At 38.7% G+C, this 21,414-nt stretch overlaps 2 protein-coding genes across 12 annotated transcripts in view; one reads left to right on the top strand and one right to left on the bottom strand.

The window, feature by feature from the left end:
- Nucleotides 1-21,414, top strand: part of pum3 (pumilio RNA-binding family member 3) — a 31,051-nt gene that overhangs the window by 299 nt on the left and 9,338 nt on the right. Inside the window, exons 2-8 of one of the 11 annotated variants that reach the window (XM_088434439.1) lie at nt 5,315-5,369; nt 6,356-7,839; nt 8,354-8,429; nt 16,515-16,603; nt 17,123-17,273; nt 17,353-17,452; nt 17,894-21,287. The gene's annotated coding sequence lies outside the window, so the exon portion shown is untranslated. Of the gene's footprint in view, nt 1-5,314; nt 5,370-6,355; nt 7,840-8,353; nt 8,430-16,514; nt 16,604-17,122; nt 17,453-17,893; nt 21,288-21,414 lie in introns of all 11 variants that reach the window. The other 10 variants (XM_088434437.1, XM_088434441.1, XM_088434436.1 and 7 more) reach the window with 10 other exon arrangements.
- LOC148411438 (cilia- and flagella-associated protein 44-like) lies at nt 218-19,698 on the bottom strand. The gene is made up of 33 exons (XM_088434449.1): nt 19,344-19,698; nt 18,778-18,940; nt 18,187-18,289; nt 17,881-18,097; nt 17,471-17,585; nt 17,218-17,382; nt 16,975-17,130; nt 16,851-16,898; nt 16,142-16,241; nt 14,630-14,724; nt 14,353-14,547; nt 13,247-13,357; nt 11,473-11,625; nt 11,135-11,317; nt 10,830-10,972; nt 10,468-10,747; nt 9,724-9,779; nt 8,513-8,675; nt 8,274-8,404; nt 7,707-7,912; nt 7,495-7,639; nt 6,882-7,059; nt 6,324-6,562; nt 5,147-5,360; nt 4,844-5,047; nt 4,543-4,729; nt 4,368-4,466; nt 3,924-4,054; nt 3,154-3,270; nt 2,846-3,047; nt 2,608-2,768; nt 2,367-2,501; nt 218-1,640 (listed from the first exon to the last, which is right to left on the bottom strand). The coding sequence occupies exons 1-33, from the start codon at nt 19,493-19,495 to the stop codon at nt 1,377-1,379; spliced, it is 5,211 nt and encodes a 1,736-aa protein (XP_088290575.1). The 5' UTR covers nt 19,496-19,698; the 3' UTR covers nt 218-1,376.

Below are 21,414 nucleotides of genomic sequence, written 5' to 3'. Positions count from 1 at the left end.
TCCATTAGAATTTGACTCCCCCCCCCCCCCCCCCCCCCCCCCCCCCCCCGTTTAGGACGACACGGTGTGTGTAACCAGGTTGTTGTGAGTCTAGAAAGCGCTGGCAAAACTATAGTGCTTACATTTTGTACTGTAATATACAAATAATAGTGTCACAAAAATATCAACTGTAGGGTTCATTTTAATAAACCTTTATTGGATCAAACATTAAGAGGCTCAAACAAAAATAAGATGATCATACAAATAACTGTGCAGGGAGAGTCGTTCACTTGCAATGTATTTACCTAAAAAGAGGTAAAAATAAAATAAAAGTACAATATAAAAGATAGGTAGGCCATTAAGTAAAAACGATTTTGTCATTTAATTGCAGCTTGTTTCTATTAGCACAACCAAATGAATGGATGGATGGGTTGATGGATGGGCTTTTTTTGTGGGTTTTTAGTGCTCTGCATCAATAGTGTACCTGTGGTTCTCGGAAGAAAAAATAAGTGGTTTATCAATAAAAATTGATTTATTTTTTTGTTTGTTATATTACAAAACAAAATAGCTCGAGAAAATTATTGGATAAGACGTGCATAGCTGCATTTGCCTTGTTGACAGATGTTTACCTTATTTTCTTGCCCACATTGTGTTGAATCGGAGTAAATCTCACAATCAATAATCAATACTGATGTGTTGAAGAACCTTGCAGTATTGAAATTTGATCATCTGAACTCTCATAATAGGGTAATAATATTGATATCAGCGGTATTGCAGAAATTAAAGATATAGTAACAAAATAGAAGAAAAAAACATTTTGAAAGTCCAAAGGTTATATATATCTTTACAAGCAGTCTAAATGTTCCACTTTTTGGTTATGTGCATAAATGTGGGTATATAATTTTTGACAGCAATCATTGATTCTAACTTTTAGTTTGAGTTTGAAATGTGTCTTTTGTGACACCGTGAACATTTCTGACACTCCTTGATTTGCAAATCAGCACAACATCTACAAAAACATCAAAAAAATAAATCTAATCACATGGTAATCTGTTTTACATGAACATAACGATTGTGCAGTATTTTGATCATTTTCTACATCATTCATGCAGTATTTTAGCACGGAATGATCCATCCTGGTTGTGCGATAACTAATGTGGTCATCCCGCGTTGAACTTTGACATGTTTTCTCCATCTGGGTGAAATTTCAGCTTCCTAGTGTCTTCTTTCGGTGCTTTCCCTTTGAGGTGAAATGCTTTTGATGTGAAGATCAAAGGAAGGGACAAAATACTGCACAAGGATTAATTTTGATAATGTGGCAAATACGAATAATTCTAACAACATTTGAGTAGGTACTTGATGGCCTTGGGCAATCATCTCCTTAAGTGACTCTAGATTCATTTGTAGTCCATCCTGTATTTACTGTTAAAATTTGGTTTACCTGGTTGTCTTGTTTGTTTTTGAACCGTCGCATTGGTTAAAGGAACAAGCGGAGGCAGCCTGGCCTGGCTGGTCGGTAGAGCATAAGCTCCTTTATGGGACAGAAGGCTGATTTCTCTGCTGAGATTCTCTATCTCCTCGGACTGCTTTCTCACCAGCTCTTGAAGACTCAAGATTTCATTTCTGTCAGCTCGCCTGCTGAAGTCTTGAAGCTGCTTGCCCTGAGAACACACACACACTTTATATTTGAGGAATTTTGTCTTTGGTGGTACTAAAAGGACTGGACTGTTGGAAAACCTGTCATCTATAAGCGCCAATTGGATCAAGTAGTTGATGTACTCTATTATTACGTATGAATGAGCTTTATGAATATGGAGTAAGATTGCTGTGGAAAAGACGAATGCGTGTTTAACGATACGTTCGAGTACCACTCAAAATTGAGTTGAGTTTGAATTGTGACCAATCACAGCTTACCTGTTTTCCGAGTTTGGTCATGTAACGTTTACAAACCAAGCTGTGCTTGGTCGTTACTCATTACTGAGCCCTGAGCAACTTTGATGTCATTTGCAGTCGACAACAAGCGGCAAAATGGCCGCCTCCTGGGATGTATAATAATTATATTTATTAATTTATCAGAATGCTGTATTTTGACCAGCGGGAACACAATAGAACATTTTAGGGGTTGACAGTCCTTTTAAGTATTTTAAGTCCCTCTGTTCCAACACGAACATTTGGCATTTCAAACAATAGAGCCTGATGTCACTACTCAAAGTACAATTTTAACTGTTAATTAAATGTCTCTTCTCTTTTGAAAATCAAACCCAAATATTTTGAGTCGACAATGAGAATCAAAATCACATAATCACATATCTACTATAAATTGAAACTCCTGTGCAGAATAACAAATCATCATAGTATTCAATGTAGTAGCTTTGAAAAGAAATTACAATTTTCTTTTGTCTTGCTTGGAGTTTCTGCTCCAGCTCCTTCTTCTGCTCGTACAGACTGTTCAAGCAGAGGAGACGCTCTGTGTTGCGCCTCGTCATCTCCATCAGAGTCTCTCGAGCTTTTTCTACTTTGACCTGTAAAAAGCATGCACAAAAACGAATACGAACCAGGGGTGAACATCAAAACTAGTGAAGCACTAACACATGCATGCCCACACTAACAACGTTAAGGTCCGCGTACATCCCACTTTTTGATTTCTTTGGCGAATGCAGCCTCTTGAAGGAGTTTCTCCTGTTTTAACTCCTCAACTGTCCTGTTTCCAGCCAGTGTCTGCAGAGCTTCCAGATCCACATCCCTCCCAAATTTTCTCATCATTAGCTGGTTGCAAAGCTTCTCCAGCGCTAAATCAAAACAAAATAATGTGCTTAGTGTTGGGCTCAAGGTCCTCTGGATTTGTATGTTTGGACTTGGCTTTTACACTGGATCTCAGTGTTCATGTCCTTGCGTTCTTGAATAAGCCTGATATGCTGCTGCCTGGCTTGATTGTAGATTTCTGTCTGCTGGTGCTTCTCAACCTCCAACTGCTTCACTCGCTCCTGTAGACGTTTCAGCTCTGACCTGTTGAGTACTAAAGCGAGACTGAGGTCTGAAGGCACCTGGCCTTTGATGTCAATCTCAATCTTGAAGAAAAGGGAAAACAAAGGAGGTGGCATAAAGATTAATCGAAAGAAGACTTGTCATTCTTCTTAATATACAGTGTCTAATAAAACCATCAGATATCTTTACTTGGTGCAGTTTAAGAGGCACCACAACATCCAGTTGGTTCATCTTCTGTTGTTTCTCTCTGTTGACTTGCTCAAAGTCATCCTCTGCAGCTTTCCGACTGATTTTCGCTGATTTGAGCTAGAGGTTCAAACAAATAAGAAAATGGGTCACACAATAAGAGCCCTTCAGAATCATCCACTGGTCATGGACATGGTGCATTGTTCCTAATCAAGGTGACAAATAAATTTCAAGGCAGCCTGATCGGCTTGATTGCTATTGGACAATTTTGGCATTTATGCAATTTCTGTGATCAACTATAATGTCATAATTTGCTGAGCGATCAATGACATCTGATCAGTTCCACAAATTATATGTTGTACGAATATTTTGAGGGACAACATTGTGCCTTTTATTTGCTCTCATGTGACAGTTCATTTGATAGTTTGATAGTCATTTGATAGAGAAAGTTAATGTTGTATTTTGGAAATATTACAGAAATATTTTTGTTGATACTATAAACGATATACTATAATCAATACACAAGTGTGTGAAGTAAATTGAGTGGTGTGTGGCAAACTGATGAGCATATCTGCCTCACAGTTCAGAGATTTGCTTCCAGCTGCGGCCTTCCTGTGTGGAGTTTTCATGTGTGGTCAAGTAAAATAAAAATAATGCTTAAAAGGTATCATAATTTACCCGCACACAATTTCTGATTATACCCAATATCTAAGAAGGATAATAATAATAATAAAGATAATACTGAATGTCCATGGTGCAAGTATCTGTCTGACCTTCTTAGCAAGGGAGTCTTGCTCCTTCTCAAGAATGTCAATACTCCTCTTCTCCTCTGTCAGCAGTTCCTCCAGGTCCAATCGACGTTCACGAAGCTGCAATATGTGCTCAAATAATTTTGGCTCACAGCCTGTGAGGAAATGTACAAGCAGAGGATGTGCTTAGTTGTATTATGGGGTGATGCATTTAACTCATTCACTGCCGTTGATAGCTATAGTTGTCAAAGATCCATTTAAGTTGTAAAATGCATGTTTGAGGTCAATAGTCATCAATGGCACTCAGCGATTTAACATGGGTGCTGTAAAAATCTACATATGTGTGTGTGTCAGGTTCAATCAACCTAGAACATTCAATAAATAACATACAAGGAAGGAAGACAAGAGGCTTTAGATTATTTTTGTTCGGGAGGAGTTCAGACAAAAATGTCTACAGCAACAACTAACCTGGAGGACATTCCTCTACAGCAGCTTCTCCCTCCAGTACATCCCAATCATCATCGTCATCCCAGTTTTCATAATTGTCAAAGTCATCCTCATCCTCATCTTGTAAGGAAAAAACATTTTGAAAATATAAACAGGAACAAAACTCCCACTCAAATCCTGTGAACCTTTCCCTCACCTTCACCTGGCTGCTCCTTAGTACGTTTTATTTTCCTTTTGAAAACCTTTGTCAGATACTCTTCAAAGTCCTTGTCGTCACCCAGCGAGGCCTGAAATGCTTTTGTTACAGCCTTCTGTTTCTCCTGCACCTTGGTCATGGCTTTGTACTTCAGTTCCAATTCTTCTTTACACTCCTCCAGCTTATACTTTTACAAATGTATAACACAAATGCAATATCTGCATGAGGCAACAAACTATATCTGAAGTGGATTTACAAAATTAAGAAATGTATTTCCAGAAATGATCATCAATTTCCTCACCATCAAGTTGCTCTCCTCCTTCACACGTGTGTTAAGCTTCTCTTGCAGAATCCTCTCACTTTTGTCCACCTCCTTTAGGAGGAGCAGCTCTTGGTAGACTGTCAGCTGACGGAGGTTGCCAAGTTTTAGCCTCCGGTCCAGCATCTGTGCCTTCTGAAGACACATCATGTGCTCCTTGTCAAAGTGATTCACCATGTTCTCCATCTAGTGTTTGAAGAAAGCATTTGCAATTGGCCTTTACCCTTTCTATCTGAAAATTACTAAATAAAAATGCACGATCTAAAAGTAAGCTTTATGAGCAACCTTTTCCAGGAGAGAGTCCTGCATGTGGAGCAGTTTACTCTCCTCCTCACTCAGCTGTGCTACTTCCTCTTCTTTGGTTTCCTTTTCTTCTCCTTCAATAGCAGTAGACAAAAGTGAAATATCATCCAATTCTTCCATTTTTTCCATCTCCATTTCCATTTCTTTTAGTAATCCTGTGGCTCCTTCCTGATCCTCCAGCTCTGTGCATTGAAACCTGGAGCAGGTACATGTTCGATAAATTTGTCAAGAATAATCAAATAATTTGAAGAACAGTGTAGAAAATAGAAGTTGACCCTTCATGTTTTTACATGAGCTGACCTCTGAATAACAATAATCTACCTGTAACCAGAGTGTAGAAAGATTCCACGAGAACTAGACAAGATTTTTGCAAAATCTGTACTTTAAAATAACGCCTACTATAACATTTTCTTTTTATGAAGTAACAATCTAGTGTGCAAATGTAAACTTAAAAAGACAGGCTCTTTTTCGGCAGCAGCTGAGCTCTTTCCTCTTACTAAACAGTTTATCAAACTGCATACAGTTTTTAGCTGCGGTATATGGCGTATTTAAAAAAAAAATGTGGTTTCCAATATTTTGCCATTATTTTCTTCACCTGGAAAAGAAATAAATAGATAAGTGAAATAACCTCCCACATTTTTTTTTTTTTAGTGGCTTGGTGAGCAACTATAAACACAGAAAACACATTTCCACTTATTTCTGGATAACCAACTTTATAATATTTTTAATGATCAACATTTTTTTTGTTAATGAAATATAAACTGCGATTTTAGACCAACATTTTGGTTAAGGAGATAAAGTGACGTTAGAACCATAGAGCACACGTTTGAGTCAGGCCAGTTTGTTTAAAAGTGAACAGTAGGAACAGAAACTGTGTCAGGCTGTCAGCATCAAAGAGTGCAGTCATTTACATCTATTACAAACAGCCTTTGAAAAGTAATCGACTGCTCATGCCAGGTGATATGATGCTCTCAAGTGCTGCTCGCTAATGGCAAATTTATGCTAGATGCTCCAAAGAGCAGCATCTGTACAAGAAAATCCCTGCATAATTATTAAGTCATTTTTTCAGCGTCCTAAATTGGCTCTTGAATGTAATTTCATGACCCATTCCTAATAAATATTGAGACTGATAAACAATTATGGAACGTGGCTCCAGTACCTTTGCTCCCTCAGCACCTTGTATTTCTCTAGGATGGGTCGGGTGCATCGTATCCTGTCAGGAATTTCCTCTGCACGCATAGTGGGTAGGGGTGGTGGACAGCGTTGGAGATATGAAGGCAGAAGATTCTGGACCCTCTGGAGCTGCTTAGCCTCAGCCCGCAGTTTTGATAAAAGGAGAAGTTTGGAGTCTCGCAAGGCCATGATCTCTCTGTTCATCTCCGTCTGTTTCTCACGGATCTGGTGGGATAGATGCAATGATTCCTAAAGATCATATATCTATTTGTAGCTGATAAGTTTATCATTTAGACCAGTGGTTCGCAATCGTTTTTCAATTATTCCTGTGAAACAGTTTTGCGGTCAATTAATTTGATCTTAATTTGAAAAGAAAACTGCAGATCTTCAGATTAAAAAGCAGAGCTTTGATTTGATGACAAATGTCAAAACCCTGTTTAAATCTATCATTTGAGAACCACTTTTCTAGATTAGCATTTGAAGTTAAAAAAAATAGAAAGTTGTTGCAGGGAACTGGATGTGTACAAGAATTAGTGTGCTTTACATTGCTCTCCAGGTCTGCCATTTCTGCTTTCTTTTTGTCTGCATTCATTCGTAAGTGCTTTGGTACAGTAAAGTTTTTGTCCGTTTTAAGCTTCATGTCCCCGATAGTCTCTTTGGCTTCACAGATGGCTTGCACATCACGTGGATCTTCACAGTTCTTCTTGGGTTTCTCTGTATAACTGAGATGCCAATAAAGTGATTAATGTAGCATTAGTTGACAGGGCAATAGTTGAACAGATCATTTTCTCCCATCAATTTTCTCACACACCTCTTATGCGCACTTTCACTCACCATGTATGACCTAGAAATTTGTTCGCAACCTCCAAAAAGATGTGATTCAATGAACTCTGAGGGTGACTCTAATTTCCAGACCTTAAAATTTAACTGGGACATGAATTCCTTAAGGATTCAGTTGGAAAATATGTCACACATCAAATGTAACATTAACTCGAGACTCCAGAATTTATACTGACTTGCCTTGTGTTCATGGCTTGTTTCCAGGCTATGTTAAAGACGCATAGGTTTTTTGTTCAGTTTTTATTAAGTCCAATACAAGTGATTTCCTATTAGTGTGGAATTTCGAGCAAAAAGCCCTACAGTGATGCTACACTTACAGTTTGTCCCATTCCTGCTTCCTCTTTTCAATCTTGTCTCGAGCGCGTTCAGCCTTCTCTGCGGCTTTTCTGAGCCTCTCTATTTGTCGGTCTGCCAGCTTAATCACTGAAGATCGAGTCACCAGGGCATGTGGCACGTCTTCCTCTGGTGAACACACACCAGTAATTATTTACGTATGCTATTTGGCAGGTGAAACAAAAATTTGCCTCACCATCCGTTTCATGAGCGTCTTTTGCAGTTTGATCTTTGGATTTTCTGCGTTCTTCTGGAGCATTTTCATTGGCGCTGGTCTCGGTGTAACCGCACTGCTGTTGGACCTGCACTGAAGATTGTGCTGGAATATGGTAGGTGGAGACTCTGCGGTCAGTGCGGATGGCAAATACAGTGACTATATTAGACTCCAAAGGACGATTGAACCTGAAAGCAAAACATACCAAGAAAGTGTTTAATTATGGTTGCAGCCTTTTATTTAGTTTGGATTTTAACAAATTAAAACCTTCACAAAATGCTTCATCTTGTAGGTATTCTATCTGCTATCTGGTAAAGTGTTTAAAATGTATTCAATGTATTTCATAATGTGAAAGAGAAAATTCCAGGAACAAGTTCAAAAGCCAAATGATTGGACATCAGGTTTGAATTCATCCAAATCCCAAATAAATTCTACCATTTATGGTATATCAAGAAATAGCAAACGGATGGATAGGATTTGAAGTGGTAGGTCACACTGTGATTAAAAAAAAACAAAACAAAAAAAAACATATTAGTGATTGGTCAGTACCAGTCCTGTAGTTTTGTTAGTGCTACATGGGAGTGTTGCTCTTTCCAGCTCATTTGTTCTTGGACCTCTTTTAATTTCAGGATCTTCTCTCTCTCAGCCAGCTCTTCAAAACACTTGTCCAGCAGCAACTCCTGCTTACAAATAAATTAGAACGAGGTAAGATGCAGTTTGCTTGCACTTACTATCTATTTGAATTCACATTTGTCTTTTTCTTGGTCAAAAATCTGCTGTGTTTGTACCGTAAGTGTCAGTCGGTAATGTTCTGGCAGGTCAAGATTGTCTTTGAGCAGTGTTTTGAATGTATTCTGAATCTCCGCTAGTCTTTTCCGCTTTTCAAATTTCTTCTTCTCAGCTTCCCGACACTGATGGTCTTTCTCCAACTTCTGTTTGACCATCTCTATACTGGGTGGGCAAATTAGATCACTTTAGCAATTTTCCAAAACATAACTAACAATTTCAACAATGGAAAGCTTAACCTTTATTAAGGTAATAAAAGTTCATCTGACCCGCCGCAACTTGACTAATTTTGGTGCTTTAGATGGTGTTTGTTCCATCTAACTGACCATAAGTCAACTGGAAGCCTATTTTTTAAATGAGTTACTTTCATTTTATAGTTTTTTTTAGAATCTTCTAGATGTAGTTGGGACTGTGTAAAGAGTAAAGACATGAAGTAAAAAAAAAAAAAAAATCAGGTAGAACACATACTGTAAATGGTATGGACTAGAAGACATTATGTTAGATTCAAAACCCAAAGGTTTCTGACTGTGAGCATGGACTTGTATACTTAAGGTTGGGATAAGTGTGAGGATCAATCAATATTTCCATCGGTAAGCATGTGTAAGCTTTTTCTTAAGGTACACGTATCTCAGAGTCCTACCTAAAGATTCCTCTGCACCATTTTGTCAAAACCGTCAAAAATGTAATGACAACAGCGGCCATTGGGACACAATTCGTGGTCAAATAAAAACCTAAACTCAGTCATAATTCACAATAATGAGATACTGTAATCTTGTTTGGTCGATGCAAATGGAATTTTTCTCTTCGAAAGGCTTCCATTATTCCATGAGATTCTAACGTAAAACCACACACTGATAACTGTTTTCAGGGGAAAAACAAAAGTTGTCTGGAACATTGGTAGGATGGCCATTTATGATGTTGTGGCTGTGAGGCAGACATGCTTGTGCCTTATCCATTGTGCCCTAAATGTATTTGAAAAGTGACCAAGTATGTATTTAGTTATATTTTTCATGAGGGCAAACAATCACAGGCATAGAAGTGAGTAGTAGAAGAGGATAACTTTTTTTTTTTTAAGTGCAGTTTCCTTGCCTGTTGCTTCTTTGGATGACACAACCTTTTCAAAGTAATCACAGAATTAGTTGAATTATTACAAAGTGATAATACTCAACATTGTGGTCATGCAGTATCAAATAACTATCAATTCATACTCAACCTGTCAGCCTCTGGGTCATCGATGTCTTGAGCCAAATCCTCATTCTCAAGACCATCCTAATTGAAGGAAAATAATATATTCATTTTCTAAAATATTCTGACAAATTTCTCATCTATTTATCAATATACTATTAATTTCAGGCTACAAAAAAATTGAATTGAAGGCTGCAACAGTTAAATATGGCCATATGAACTAAATTGTACATAGATTGGCCACTTCGTATAAAGTAAAAACAGTAGAGACAAAGTAGAGACAATGGCAGTATAAGTGAGTAGCATGAGTAGTATCTGTGGGTGGCTCTGTGGGTGTGACGGCAATAAAAACAAAGTTGCGAGGACTCAAACTAGTCAGTCTGCAATTACTATGTTTATTGCATTGCCGTCCATGTTTGATTTTGTGTTTTTATTTTTAAAATTGGCCTCCGTAACATGCCATTTGTGTGAATGTGATGTGATGTTGTATCTTCCTTGGTCGGTCTTTTTCTTACAGTGTGCATCACATAACTAAATGTTGTCAAATTGATGGACGCACTAATTAAAACATATTCTCGCGCCATGTGACTGGATGAAATTTTCACCAGTGTACGCTGTAGTTTTTTTCGCGGGTGAATCTGTCACAGTATCGAACCTTGGAAGAAATTTGAATGAGCAGCAGCAAAGATTTGGCAGCCACTGCTAAATGAATGTAGTGGAAACACTGTATCCATATAAAATGAAAACATAATTGTGAAAGTAGATGACTAACCCTTGGAGAAGGTACCACAGCCCTTTTTCTCCACAAGCCTTTCTGCAGCTCCTCTTGAGGAAGCAGGTTAAAGGAGAAGATATTGCCATCATCTCCTGCTGTCAACACAAACTGGTCATCATAGCTGCAGCAGATGTGCCGCAAATGTCCGTAATCGCTGTCATGGATGGTCAGCTCCCAGTATGCCTTCATGGAGGTCAAGGTGTGTTTGTCTGGATCAAGAGGGTAAACCCTGATGGAGCCTGAGTGCATGCCACATAGCATGAGCTGCCTGTTGGAGCTGTGACAAAAACAAACAAAATCCTGACCTTATCACCAAGAAGTAAAAACTATTTTCACTTTTGTTTATTGACTCATCATACTTGAAGGTGACAGAACAAATTGCATCATCATCTGCATTCAGGACAGTCAGAAAGTCAAAAGGTTCATCCTGACGTTGGTCTGGATCCTCATCCTGACTCTCAGAGAACTTGCAATGGTACAAGAAACCCGAGTCAAACCCTCCCTGTAGACAAAACAGTGTAACTTCAAAAGAACTGTTATGAGTGTATCTCATTATGAAGTTAATTTCTGAAAATGCAGGTGTGTCAACTGATAAATGCATTAACTACATCAGCTAATCAAAAAAAATGTGTTGATCATTTCATGTGCCTGCATGTAAGTGTACCATCGAGAGCCAGAATTGGCCAGGCTCTGAGTAGAAACCGCAGTGGAGAGGACTGCGAGGGTTAGGGGTGAAAATGGGGGGTAACTCCTCTTCCAGCATCTCCTCTTCCACAACTTGATCCTCCTCTTGCTCATTCTGCTTTTCTACTTTTAAAGCTTGCCGTCTTGCTAACTCCTTTTCTCTCTACAACACCCAGATTTATGCAAGATAAAAGTTTTGATTTTTTCAATAGAAGGAAGAATTGATAGCATGCATTGAATTGCTTAGCTAATAAATTAAGAACCATTGTTGTAGCACATAGGTAGCATATAGAAAACCCCCAAAACATGAAGCAAAACCTTGATTTTTGATTTGATGCTCTTAAAACAGAAGGATCTTCTGGGTAGTTCCAGCAGTTGATAGGATTTGGTGTGCTTCAGGGTATTCTGATCAGGACATGGTACCTCCACAATATGACCATTCTGACACAGGATCAGTAACCTGTTTACATGCTGTACAACATTGGGAATTAGTACAATGATTTTTATGCTTTGCAAAAGTCATAATAGGTACTGTGTGTCAATGTACCGTTTTTTCCGCACTATAAGACGCGCTTAAAAGCCAATTTTTTTTTTTTTAAAGCTGAAGGTGCGCGTTATATATGGATCAATATTGAGATTGGGATTCGTATATGGGGAATGAACTGATTAAGTAAGCTTTACCTGTTTCTTTTGTGTGTTTACAGTTGAACAAGGTTGGTCATATTGACATTGAGTTATTATGCTATTCAGAGTTTAGAGTTATTATTTGAGTTATTATTGTTACTACTTTTAGTATTACTATATTGTGATTGAAAAAGCTTGAAAATATGTCATTAATTGAGGGTGCGCCTTATAATCCGGTGCCCCTTGTATATGGAATACGTTTTAAAATACAGTCGGCCCCCGGCTTACGAGCACCCTGATTTACGAACAATTCGCCTTACGAGCGTGGATCAGGGAGATTTTTGTCCTCCGCTCACGAACAAACCTCTCGCCTTACGAGCAATTCGACATGCCGGCCATTGAGTATGTAGAAATGTTCTCGTTTAATTGCGTCAATAAAATCAACAGTAGCGACATCATCAATCTTCAGTAGATATTTGTGGCAGTAACGTGAACGCTATTGGTCTTACAACGTCACACTGACTGTCTCACTCACGGTGTCTAAATATATTACCATTTAAGTGTAGTGTTTGTACAGCTAAAGGGAAAAACAGCTGACATGAAATTAAATGTGCCGATTGCAGGACAAAGAATTGTCATTGGTTTAAATGTGTGGTTTTTTTTAAATTAATTGTCAATACATTCCAACCGTTTAAAAAAAAAGTGCGAATAATTATCAGTCAGTCACGGAGATGCGAATATGCTATTGGTCGATTAAGGTCACCCGGTCTCACTCACGGAGATGCTATTGGCCGGCGTCACACGTCAATCACAGAAATGCCGATATGCTATTGGCCGAACGCCTTATCTAGCTTGATGGGACAGGATGGAAGGAAGGAGAGAAAATTAGTGAAAAACGGAATGTTGTGAAGACTTTGCAAACTTTATCTGTTAGACATAGCTTCTAAAATTACTAGCAGCGGTAAAGAAAGAAATAAGAGGATGATGTTTTAGTATCTGCGTGATTTGCACCCTGACTGAAAGAGTTAGTGTAACACTGTAAGACCAATAGCATATCTATCGCCGTGTTAACTTCGAGCGCTGGACTCTGACCCCCTCTGCTTACACCCAGCTCAAGTCTCGTCGTTTCAAAGGTAAAAGCTATTTATCCATTGTATTTATTATATAATGCAAGTGTACAGCAGATTATGTCACTCAATTTTAATATATGTATACAGTGTGTCGTTTTTACCTAAGGCTTCGGCGCGGCGCGCGTTGCACGCATTCACGAATTAACATGGGTTTGGATTGCCCGCTATACGAGCAATTCGAGCAATTCGAGATACGAGCGTAGCCGCTGAACGGATTAAGTTCGTAACCCGGGGGCCCACTGTATGTCATTAATTGGGGGTGCGCCTTATAATCCGGTGCACCTTATGGTGAGGAAAATACGGTACTTAGACTTATACTTTCTTATAAACAGACTTACGTGTGAATGAGGAGACCACTCCAGTAACTGTACCTGTCCAGGAACATAGATAAAACCGATTGGCTCGTATTTTTCCCCAACAGTAAAGAAAAACACAGTGCTGTCTGAGCTCTGAGGATAAAGATAAAAGATGAATATCAAACGAGTAGTAAAGATTCACCTCATTATGGCTCACGTATATGACACAACAGAGGAAAGACATTAAAGCTCTAATTATTTATCTAACTCTCTTTAATTCTATCCAAAAACTATTCTGGGAAAGGCTTCAACTAGAGGTTGTTTTTTTTCCATTTAGATACGTTGTATTTTTATGGCAGATCAAAAGATAAATTAACAACAACAAAAAGTGTTTTTGATCATTCATTTTTGTTTACAGACTTGAACGGATGCAGCTGGAACAATGTATCTTATGCTTTTGAGACCAGTCCCAAGTGTCAGCTGCAACTTTTGAGTTTCGGAATGGTGCCGTTCTGTCAATGGCCAAATAATAAGCAAATAATTTTAAAATAAAACATCACCCATCCTGTCTATTGGAGACTTGTTTAAGTGCACTCTGTTCTCAAGTTTAGTTTGGCTAAAAGCTTTGCTCCGGCTCGTTACATTAGTGTCTTTGCTGCTATCGTTAGTTATGGGTGCAGTCGTAGTGTGTGCTTTGCATTCATGTGATAGGCTAAACTTGAGCTGCTTCTGTAGTAAGCAAACTCTTTTTTTACAAAGAATGCATATCATTTTACCTTTATCCATGTTGACATTTGGGCATTTTTCAGTCGAATTTACCATTCATTGGACCGACAACTCTCACATTCCCTTCCATTTTCACGTGCACTTGCAAACTTGCCCTACCACCCACAGGAGAAGCCTGTCAGGTTATGCTAAAAATGACTTCAGGGTTTGACTGACCTATGTTTTTCAACCCCCAATAACTCAAGTACAAAAAGGCCGATACATAAAAATCTAATCTAATCAACAGAGGAAGCATAGCGATGAAAAATGTGATTATTGCAAATACCGAAATAAAGCTTTAACTATGATTGTAATTAATTGACCGCAGTTAAACTGTTATTTACACATTCCCAGAAAAAAAACATCAGCACAACACCGCTTACCCCTGTGGCTAATATTTTCCCATTGCATTCATACGCAACAGAAGTTACAGGGGCATTATGTGGCTTAAAGGCTTGTTTGAGTCGAATGTGGGCATCTTCTTTGTTGTTGTGCAACCCTGTGGGGTCAAAAAGCTCCAGTAAGCGAACCACGCCGTCTTCAAATCCCGTCACCAATAAACCTCCACTGTTATTCACCTGAAAAGAAATATATGAGGTGTTTATTCCATTTCTAAAGTTTTATGGAAATTATATGGTAATACTGCATGTTCATACTTACAGAAGGTGGCGCCCAGTGTATCGCAGTTCCACCTTGATTGAATCGGCTATTGATGAGTTCTGTTTTTGCCAGTAAGTCAAAGACTCTGACTGAACCTGGAGAGAATAGCCAGACAAAATTAATACAAGGACACACTTGTTAGTACCTTGTTGATAAAGAGCGGAAACCTGCAGTGGTCATTAAAATAGTTTTAAATTGGAAAAAAAACAACAACATGAAGCTAGGGCTGAAATCATTTATGTCTTGTCGGTACGTGGAACCCGCCCATTGTTGTCACACTCGTTTATGTAAGTTTACCCCAAATAATCGTCAGTCCGTCCGTCCACTAGCCAACTTCCAGAACTTCTGTCATCATTTGCACCAACAAAATCCATCACCAAAATCCAAACTTTCCTAAGAAAATACCAATCAAACCTCCATCATACCAAATGTCAAAGCTATACCTTAAATCCTTACGTTCAATTATCCTACTGTAATAAGATAGACGAGCTCTCTAGCATACATTAATCAACACCTAATTAATTAATCAACACTGTACGTTGGTGTAATGTTATCCTAGCAGTAGACTGCAATAAGCTATCATGCCCACTAAGAGACATACATACAGTATCATGGTGTTTGAAAGCCTTCAACCTCTGGAGTTATTCTTTCCAAAACTACTTACATAAACGGTTGTATAAAACAAATTACACATTTGAACAAATGTTACTGGTTACATAAACTACAAGAAAAACATTTAATAGCTGAGATTAATTTACTAGATTATCTCTTTTTGGAAGGGGGATTTTTAAACATGCGTTTCCTGGCTAAGAACCAATCAAGTGTGAGATTGTCTCTGCAATCTGCCCATTGGTTGCTTAAATGCCATCAACTCCTTGCACATCCTAAAATGCTTTGCTCTACTCCTGTAGGCCTCTACAATGAATGTGTTGAGCAAGATTGTGTACAGAAAGCAGCGCAAGCAATGACTTTCCAGCCATGCTCAGCTATCTCAATGAGACAAAATTGTTGCTCAGTGGAATATACTAAAGACAATTCTCCTCTTAACTGAAGCTGCTGCATACTTATGCTTTAATACTCAGTTATTCCTGGGTGGAAGTATGTGTGCTTGCTGAATGTTAAGACTGTGTATATACTTTCGTGCTCCTAAGTATATGGCAGTTTTGATAAAAATTGGAAAATTTTTCTTAGTAAAAAAATATCAGGTGACACAGGTAATAACAATTGCAACCGCACATTAAAATGATGGAAATCTGCTGTCCCATCAGCAAAACATCAGTCGGTCACCAACAGTCTGGACTGGACAGTCCGTCAGTGCCCTATTCCATTGCTTTAAAAAAAATATATATTTGGAACACAAAGACAAAACAATACCAAATTTTCATTACTTGTTTATAATTATGATTAATACTTCTCTTATAGTGACCATTAGGTCTTTCTGTCTTCAACGGAAAAATACCAGTGATTTCCATGTTTAGAGTAGTAACCCTAAATATAAAAATAGTGACTCACGGTCCAGAGCAGTCGTGGCCATGAGATTACTTTTTTTTGACACATCAAGACCCTTGATTGGACCAGCATGGAAGGAGAGCAGGCACTGAGGATCAGGAGTCTGCTCACAGAGATTTCAGTTTGATAGTCATTCAAGTGTGTTTTGAGTCATTGTAAAATAGTTATTAGAGCAAAGCTAACACCACGGTAAACATTGTAGAGTAGTAATCGTGTTAATTCATGTACAAAGCTTTGAATTGACCAAAATGTTCAGGGTTCAACCTTTGTACAACCATTTAGGAAGCTATGGGTAAGGACTGATCTTTCTAGCATTAATATAACAATTTGGTGTTGAGAGTAGCATTGAAAATTCCAATTCTTCTGTGTTCTGTAGGAACCTACTCCAATCTAGATTTGTTCTTGCATCTGCTTCCTTCCGGTCTACGCCTTCATTTTCCATCATTTCCAGCAGGACACGTAAAAGTGAGTCTGGCAATTCGCCACGTGAGCAGAGGTACTCACAGTATGGCACAAACCTTTCTTAGTCTGTTTTTAATAGGTTCAGGTAATTTTTTTTCTGATATTTGCTTATGGTTTATCCACCCAGGCGTTGCTCTATGGTGGTACACAAAAATGTTATACTTTTCACCTCAGCATGCGCCTTAATAATTTCAGTTTAATTCAGAGTCAAAGTACACATTGTTTTCATCATTGTGTAGACGAGTCTTACGGTGTATGTAAACGAAAGATCCACTTTCCAAATAGCTCCATTGGAATCCTAAAAAATAAAACATCACGTTTTAATTATCCTCTGAGGTACCATTTATGCATTTTCATGAAAGATGACTGGTGACCTGAGCAAACCAAACAGTAGAGTCAGGCTTGGAACTTTTCACTATTGAAGAGAGACACACATTGCGCCCAACCGCCATTTCATTCATGGGTTCCATCTCAAACTTGCCATTGTCACTGCTACTATCTGCGTTGTCGACTGTCTCAAAGTCCCAGCCCTGCAGGCTCAAAGGGAGGCTACGATGCCATATTGAACTAGCAGGACCATCGCAGCCTGTCAATTACGTCAGCAATTTCTGTCTTACCCGGATCATTCCGTCTGAGCCAATGGTCATCACTTGTCCATCCTCCAAGGCAAAAGGTTGGACAACCCCTGCGTGACAATACTGTCCTCCCTTTCTGCAAAGCTCCACTTTAATGGAATTTCCATCCCATAAAAGCAGGTTACCCCAGTTTGAGCCAGATACCACCTGGGCACAGATAAAAGCCCTGCATTGTTAGCGTGCCACATCACCTTCCTTAATAGACCCAACCTGTCAGGTATGTTATAGCACAAACCTTTCCATCGGGAAGATCTATGTAGCCCTCAATATCGGTAGATGCAGTTTTTCCAAAATGGCCAGTAAGTCCTTGCAATTTGAGACCTGTAAATGTGCTGGCTATTTTCCAGAACCTAGACAGAGACAATATTCAAATTGGAAATGGACAGTAAAGTATCTGCGTGTTTTTTTTCTGGTTGGATTATTGTGAGATTCTTCCAGTATGATGAAATTCCAATGGCTAATGCAAATATTGCCAACATACCATGGTGATGGAAATGCAAGCTAGATCAAGATTTACCATATGAGACAATGTAGTGGACAGCCAAACCAGGTGGCAATATGTCTTTTAACATGACTTGAAATACAGTATTTTCAAAATGACAGCAAGGCAAAATGCATTTTAAGAGTAAGCCTTGTGTCCTTTACTTGATGTGTCCAGATCCTGATGATGTCAGTAGTCCATGGTTGTATGGGGAGAAGCTCACTCGGTAAACCTCCTGAGAAATGGCTTTGCACCTGAGCATCACCTCTTCCTGTCTCCACTTCCACACTGTCAGCATGTAGTCCGGCGCACTGCCCACGGTGGCCAGAAGACTCCCATTACTGTTAACGTTCACAGAGCTAAACGAACGCTCTGTACCATCTACACAAGACGCACATGCACACATGATTACAACATTATCCCTCATGAGACGTATAAAATTGATGTTATATACTTTAGGTTGTCTTTACCTCGAAGAATACGGTATGCTTTTAATGAAGGGTATTCATACACTATCAGGAAGGGCTTTTTTCCTTTCTCTGCCACTATAAAATACTCTTGACTTGGGTGTACCTATACAAAAAATAAAAAACACGTTGCAGAGATGGAGATCAGATTAAGGAGTCTAAACATGAAAGAAAGTTGTCAGCATTCTAGATTTGAACAAAGACCTATCCCCCCATTTACTATATTGCCTCTGCACTTCAGCGCGAATACGAAAGCTGGAGTCAAAGTCACCAGAATTGGGAAAAAATGCCAAATACCTGATGGCAACATACTGTATTAATTGGCTGCCAAGACTAGATCAACAGATCACGACCTGGTGTTGTTTTAGCTCCAGTAGTCGAAGAGGACGCCTGCTAGCCCTGGCAGGACCAAACGTATTGTGAACATATCATAACATTGTGCATGATAGTAACGGGCTGACCTCGACTCGGGATGTCGTGGCTCATTAAATGTTCATTACAATATTGCAGTATGTGTCTGGTACTTAGATTGCACCCAATGTATCTTATTTGCTCCCTTGTAATTTATTTGTATTTTATTCCCCCTATTCTTACCCCAATTGAACCAATTCCACTGCCGCTGCATGAACGGATGTATCTCTGCTGCTTGGTGGAAACATCAAGCAGGATCAGCATCTGACCAGCAATAAAGATCAGAGTTCTGTCCTGCAACAGCTGTAGGTTTGCTCTGCGCCTACAGTCATAACCAAAAGAGTGACTTCAAGAAGAAGGAATTAAGGGTCATTATAATATCTTGAAAATTTTAGATGCGCTCTACATAAAACGAAAGCCAGCTTTTAATGGTAACATCTTTACCCGTAGTAGACTTAAGACTAAGGGTCCTATCATCACAATCAATGTACCGGTATTTAACATTACTCAAAGGGACTCCTTGCAGCCATTTTTTTTAATACAAACAATTCTCAAAGCTTGTCACATAGGTTTAACTCATCCCATCAGCACCACATTCCAGCAATGTTTGCAAGGCCTTGTAATAAGGTGTTTGAACTTGGCTTTTCAAAGTCCAGATTTTTTTTCAACCAGGCATTGAGCCATTTTTTAAAAGTAAAATTACAGTATAACTATTAAGCAGTATAACGAATGTAGAACATGAAGGATACGAGAGGTTTAGTAGGTTCTCTGGAAATTGACAGCCTGGTGTGATGAAGGATCTTGAATAAAGTTCCTCATAGTTGTACATGTCTGCAGAGAGTTGCTTCTCTTCAGCAGATATCACCATGTGATCTGAAGCCCCTTCTGTGAAAGTGATCATAATGAAATACTAATTGACAACATTTACAGTCATCAATCATACAACAGCTGTTGTTTTTCTCTTCATTTTTGAAATTTAACATTTTTAAGTCTCACTGTTTGATAAAGGGAAAAAACAACAGTTGATTTTAAACTGTAGGCATATTTTACATATTTGACTTAAGAGGGGCTGTACTGAAAAGTAACTTTTTGGAGCTTTTAACCATGTGCCAATGTTGATTCTCACCTTTCTATACCTAAATACTTGCTTCTTTGATGCCATTTCTAAGCATTCTTTGCTTATTCTGCGCTCTGGCACTGGCCTTGCAGATGCAAACGGCTTGAAGTGTGCTTATGACAGGAGCAATTTGCATCTCTCCTACACTGACTGTGCAAGAAAAAATACACGTCCACCTTATCCACGTCTTTTAGTTTTGATTTGTATCCAGAGCTGAGGAGGAGGGATTTTGCACCAAGTCGGACAAATAAACCGCGTGACCCGCCACCATTGACCTATGTCATGAAGGGGGCAAGGCAGCCACACGGTCTTTATTGGTTCTAATATTTTTTGCTTACTGTTCACAGTTGTTCATACATTTCTTACTCTGTCCTGGAATTTTTGCAATCTAGAAAAAAAAGGCACCGTCTCTCCCAACGAGTCAATTTTACTTTCTCGTTAGAAATATCGGTACCATAAAACTCAGAAATATCGGTACCATAAAACTCTTAATCAGGAATCAAATCCCCAAATGTAAACATACTACACTGCAAAAGAATAAAATGTTACAGGCCCTTTAGGTGGAGCAATCGTAATTGTAAATAACTGTAAAACAATTGTCTGTCCTTGTCGGTCAAAGTTTGGCCAGTTCATGTGTAGATGTTCAATGTTTCAACTTTGTAGTCCAAACGTTCTTTCAATAATTTGTTCTGGAATTTTTTGGAAACTATAATTTAATTGTGTTCGATTCATTGAAATTACGTTATTTTACCAAACATTTAAACTTTCTGGTCTTTTCAATTTTCATCATATTAATCCACTTCACATAAATGTTAAAATGTACTGTCATTCAGGCGTAATGTGCGTGCTGTCACCCTTTTCGTTGGCATCGTAACTCGGGATTGTAGACATTTTCCCTACTAGTAGTCTTAAAACGGGGGGAAAAAAAGAGAAAATTAATTGTGACATCACTGGCGCTAAAAGTTGTATTAAATGTAGGCAAAAGGTTGCGCTTACGTTTTTACTTGATCGTTGCAATTGTCGCTTGTCTCTTGTGCCAAACTATTGCGTCGGTAGCCTGGCAACAGAAAGACATCCGTAAATCTGCTAAGCCTTTTGGTTACTGTAGTCCTCTGTTGGTCTACCCTCCCTCCCCTTTTTTTATACACCAGCGACTCAAAATATCCGCTTTCATGACGAGGTAATTACCGTAATATTTTTTCGTTAATATGACAAGCAACTCCGAAATATTATTTTCAATTTTGTACGACTTCTTTCTTTTCTTGATCTTGGTGATCAAAAAGCTCTTGGTGACTGACAAAGCCACAAATTTTAACCAACAATTTCGGGGGATAATTTTATTAAATAAATCTCAAACTATAGTGACGCGAAATGAAATAAAATCGTATAATTTTATGTTCATGTCAGGTTCATAGATCGGATTTATAGACGGCTTGTGCTGCAGCACTGTCGTAATGATGGTAACGTTTTACGGCATCAAACCTTGAATTTGATTGGCGCTTTCACTGTCGTAAATTGTTGAGGTAAAACACGCATGGACAGCTTCAGACAGTGTGACTGGATATCTCCAATCAATGTAAGTAAAACCTTTAAACTGTGTGTATTATCCGTGGTGTATATAACTAAATTTGTGTGTTATTGCTAGGTTTCAATTGTCTAACTATAATTAGATATTGGGTGGTTGGATCGCTGGAATGCTCACG

Source organism: Hippichthys cyanospilos, chromosome 15, assembly GCF_059441005.1.
Source record: "Hippichthys cyanospilos isolate Australia breed blue-spotted pipefish chromosome 15, RoL_Hcya_1.0, whole genome shotgun sequence".
Classification (NCBI taxonomy): domain Eukaryota; kingdom Metazoa; phylum Chordata; class Actinopteri; order Syngnathiformes; family Syngnathidae; genus Hippichthys; species Hippichthys cyanospilos.
Note: the sequence above shows the minus strand (reverse complement) of the source record. Positions and strands in the feature narration are given on the sequence as shown.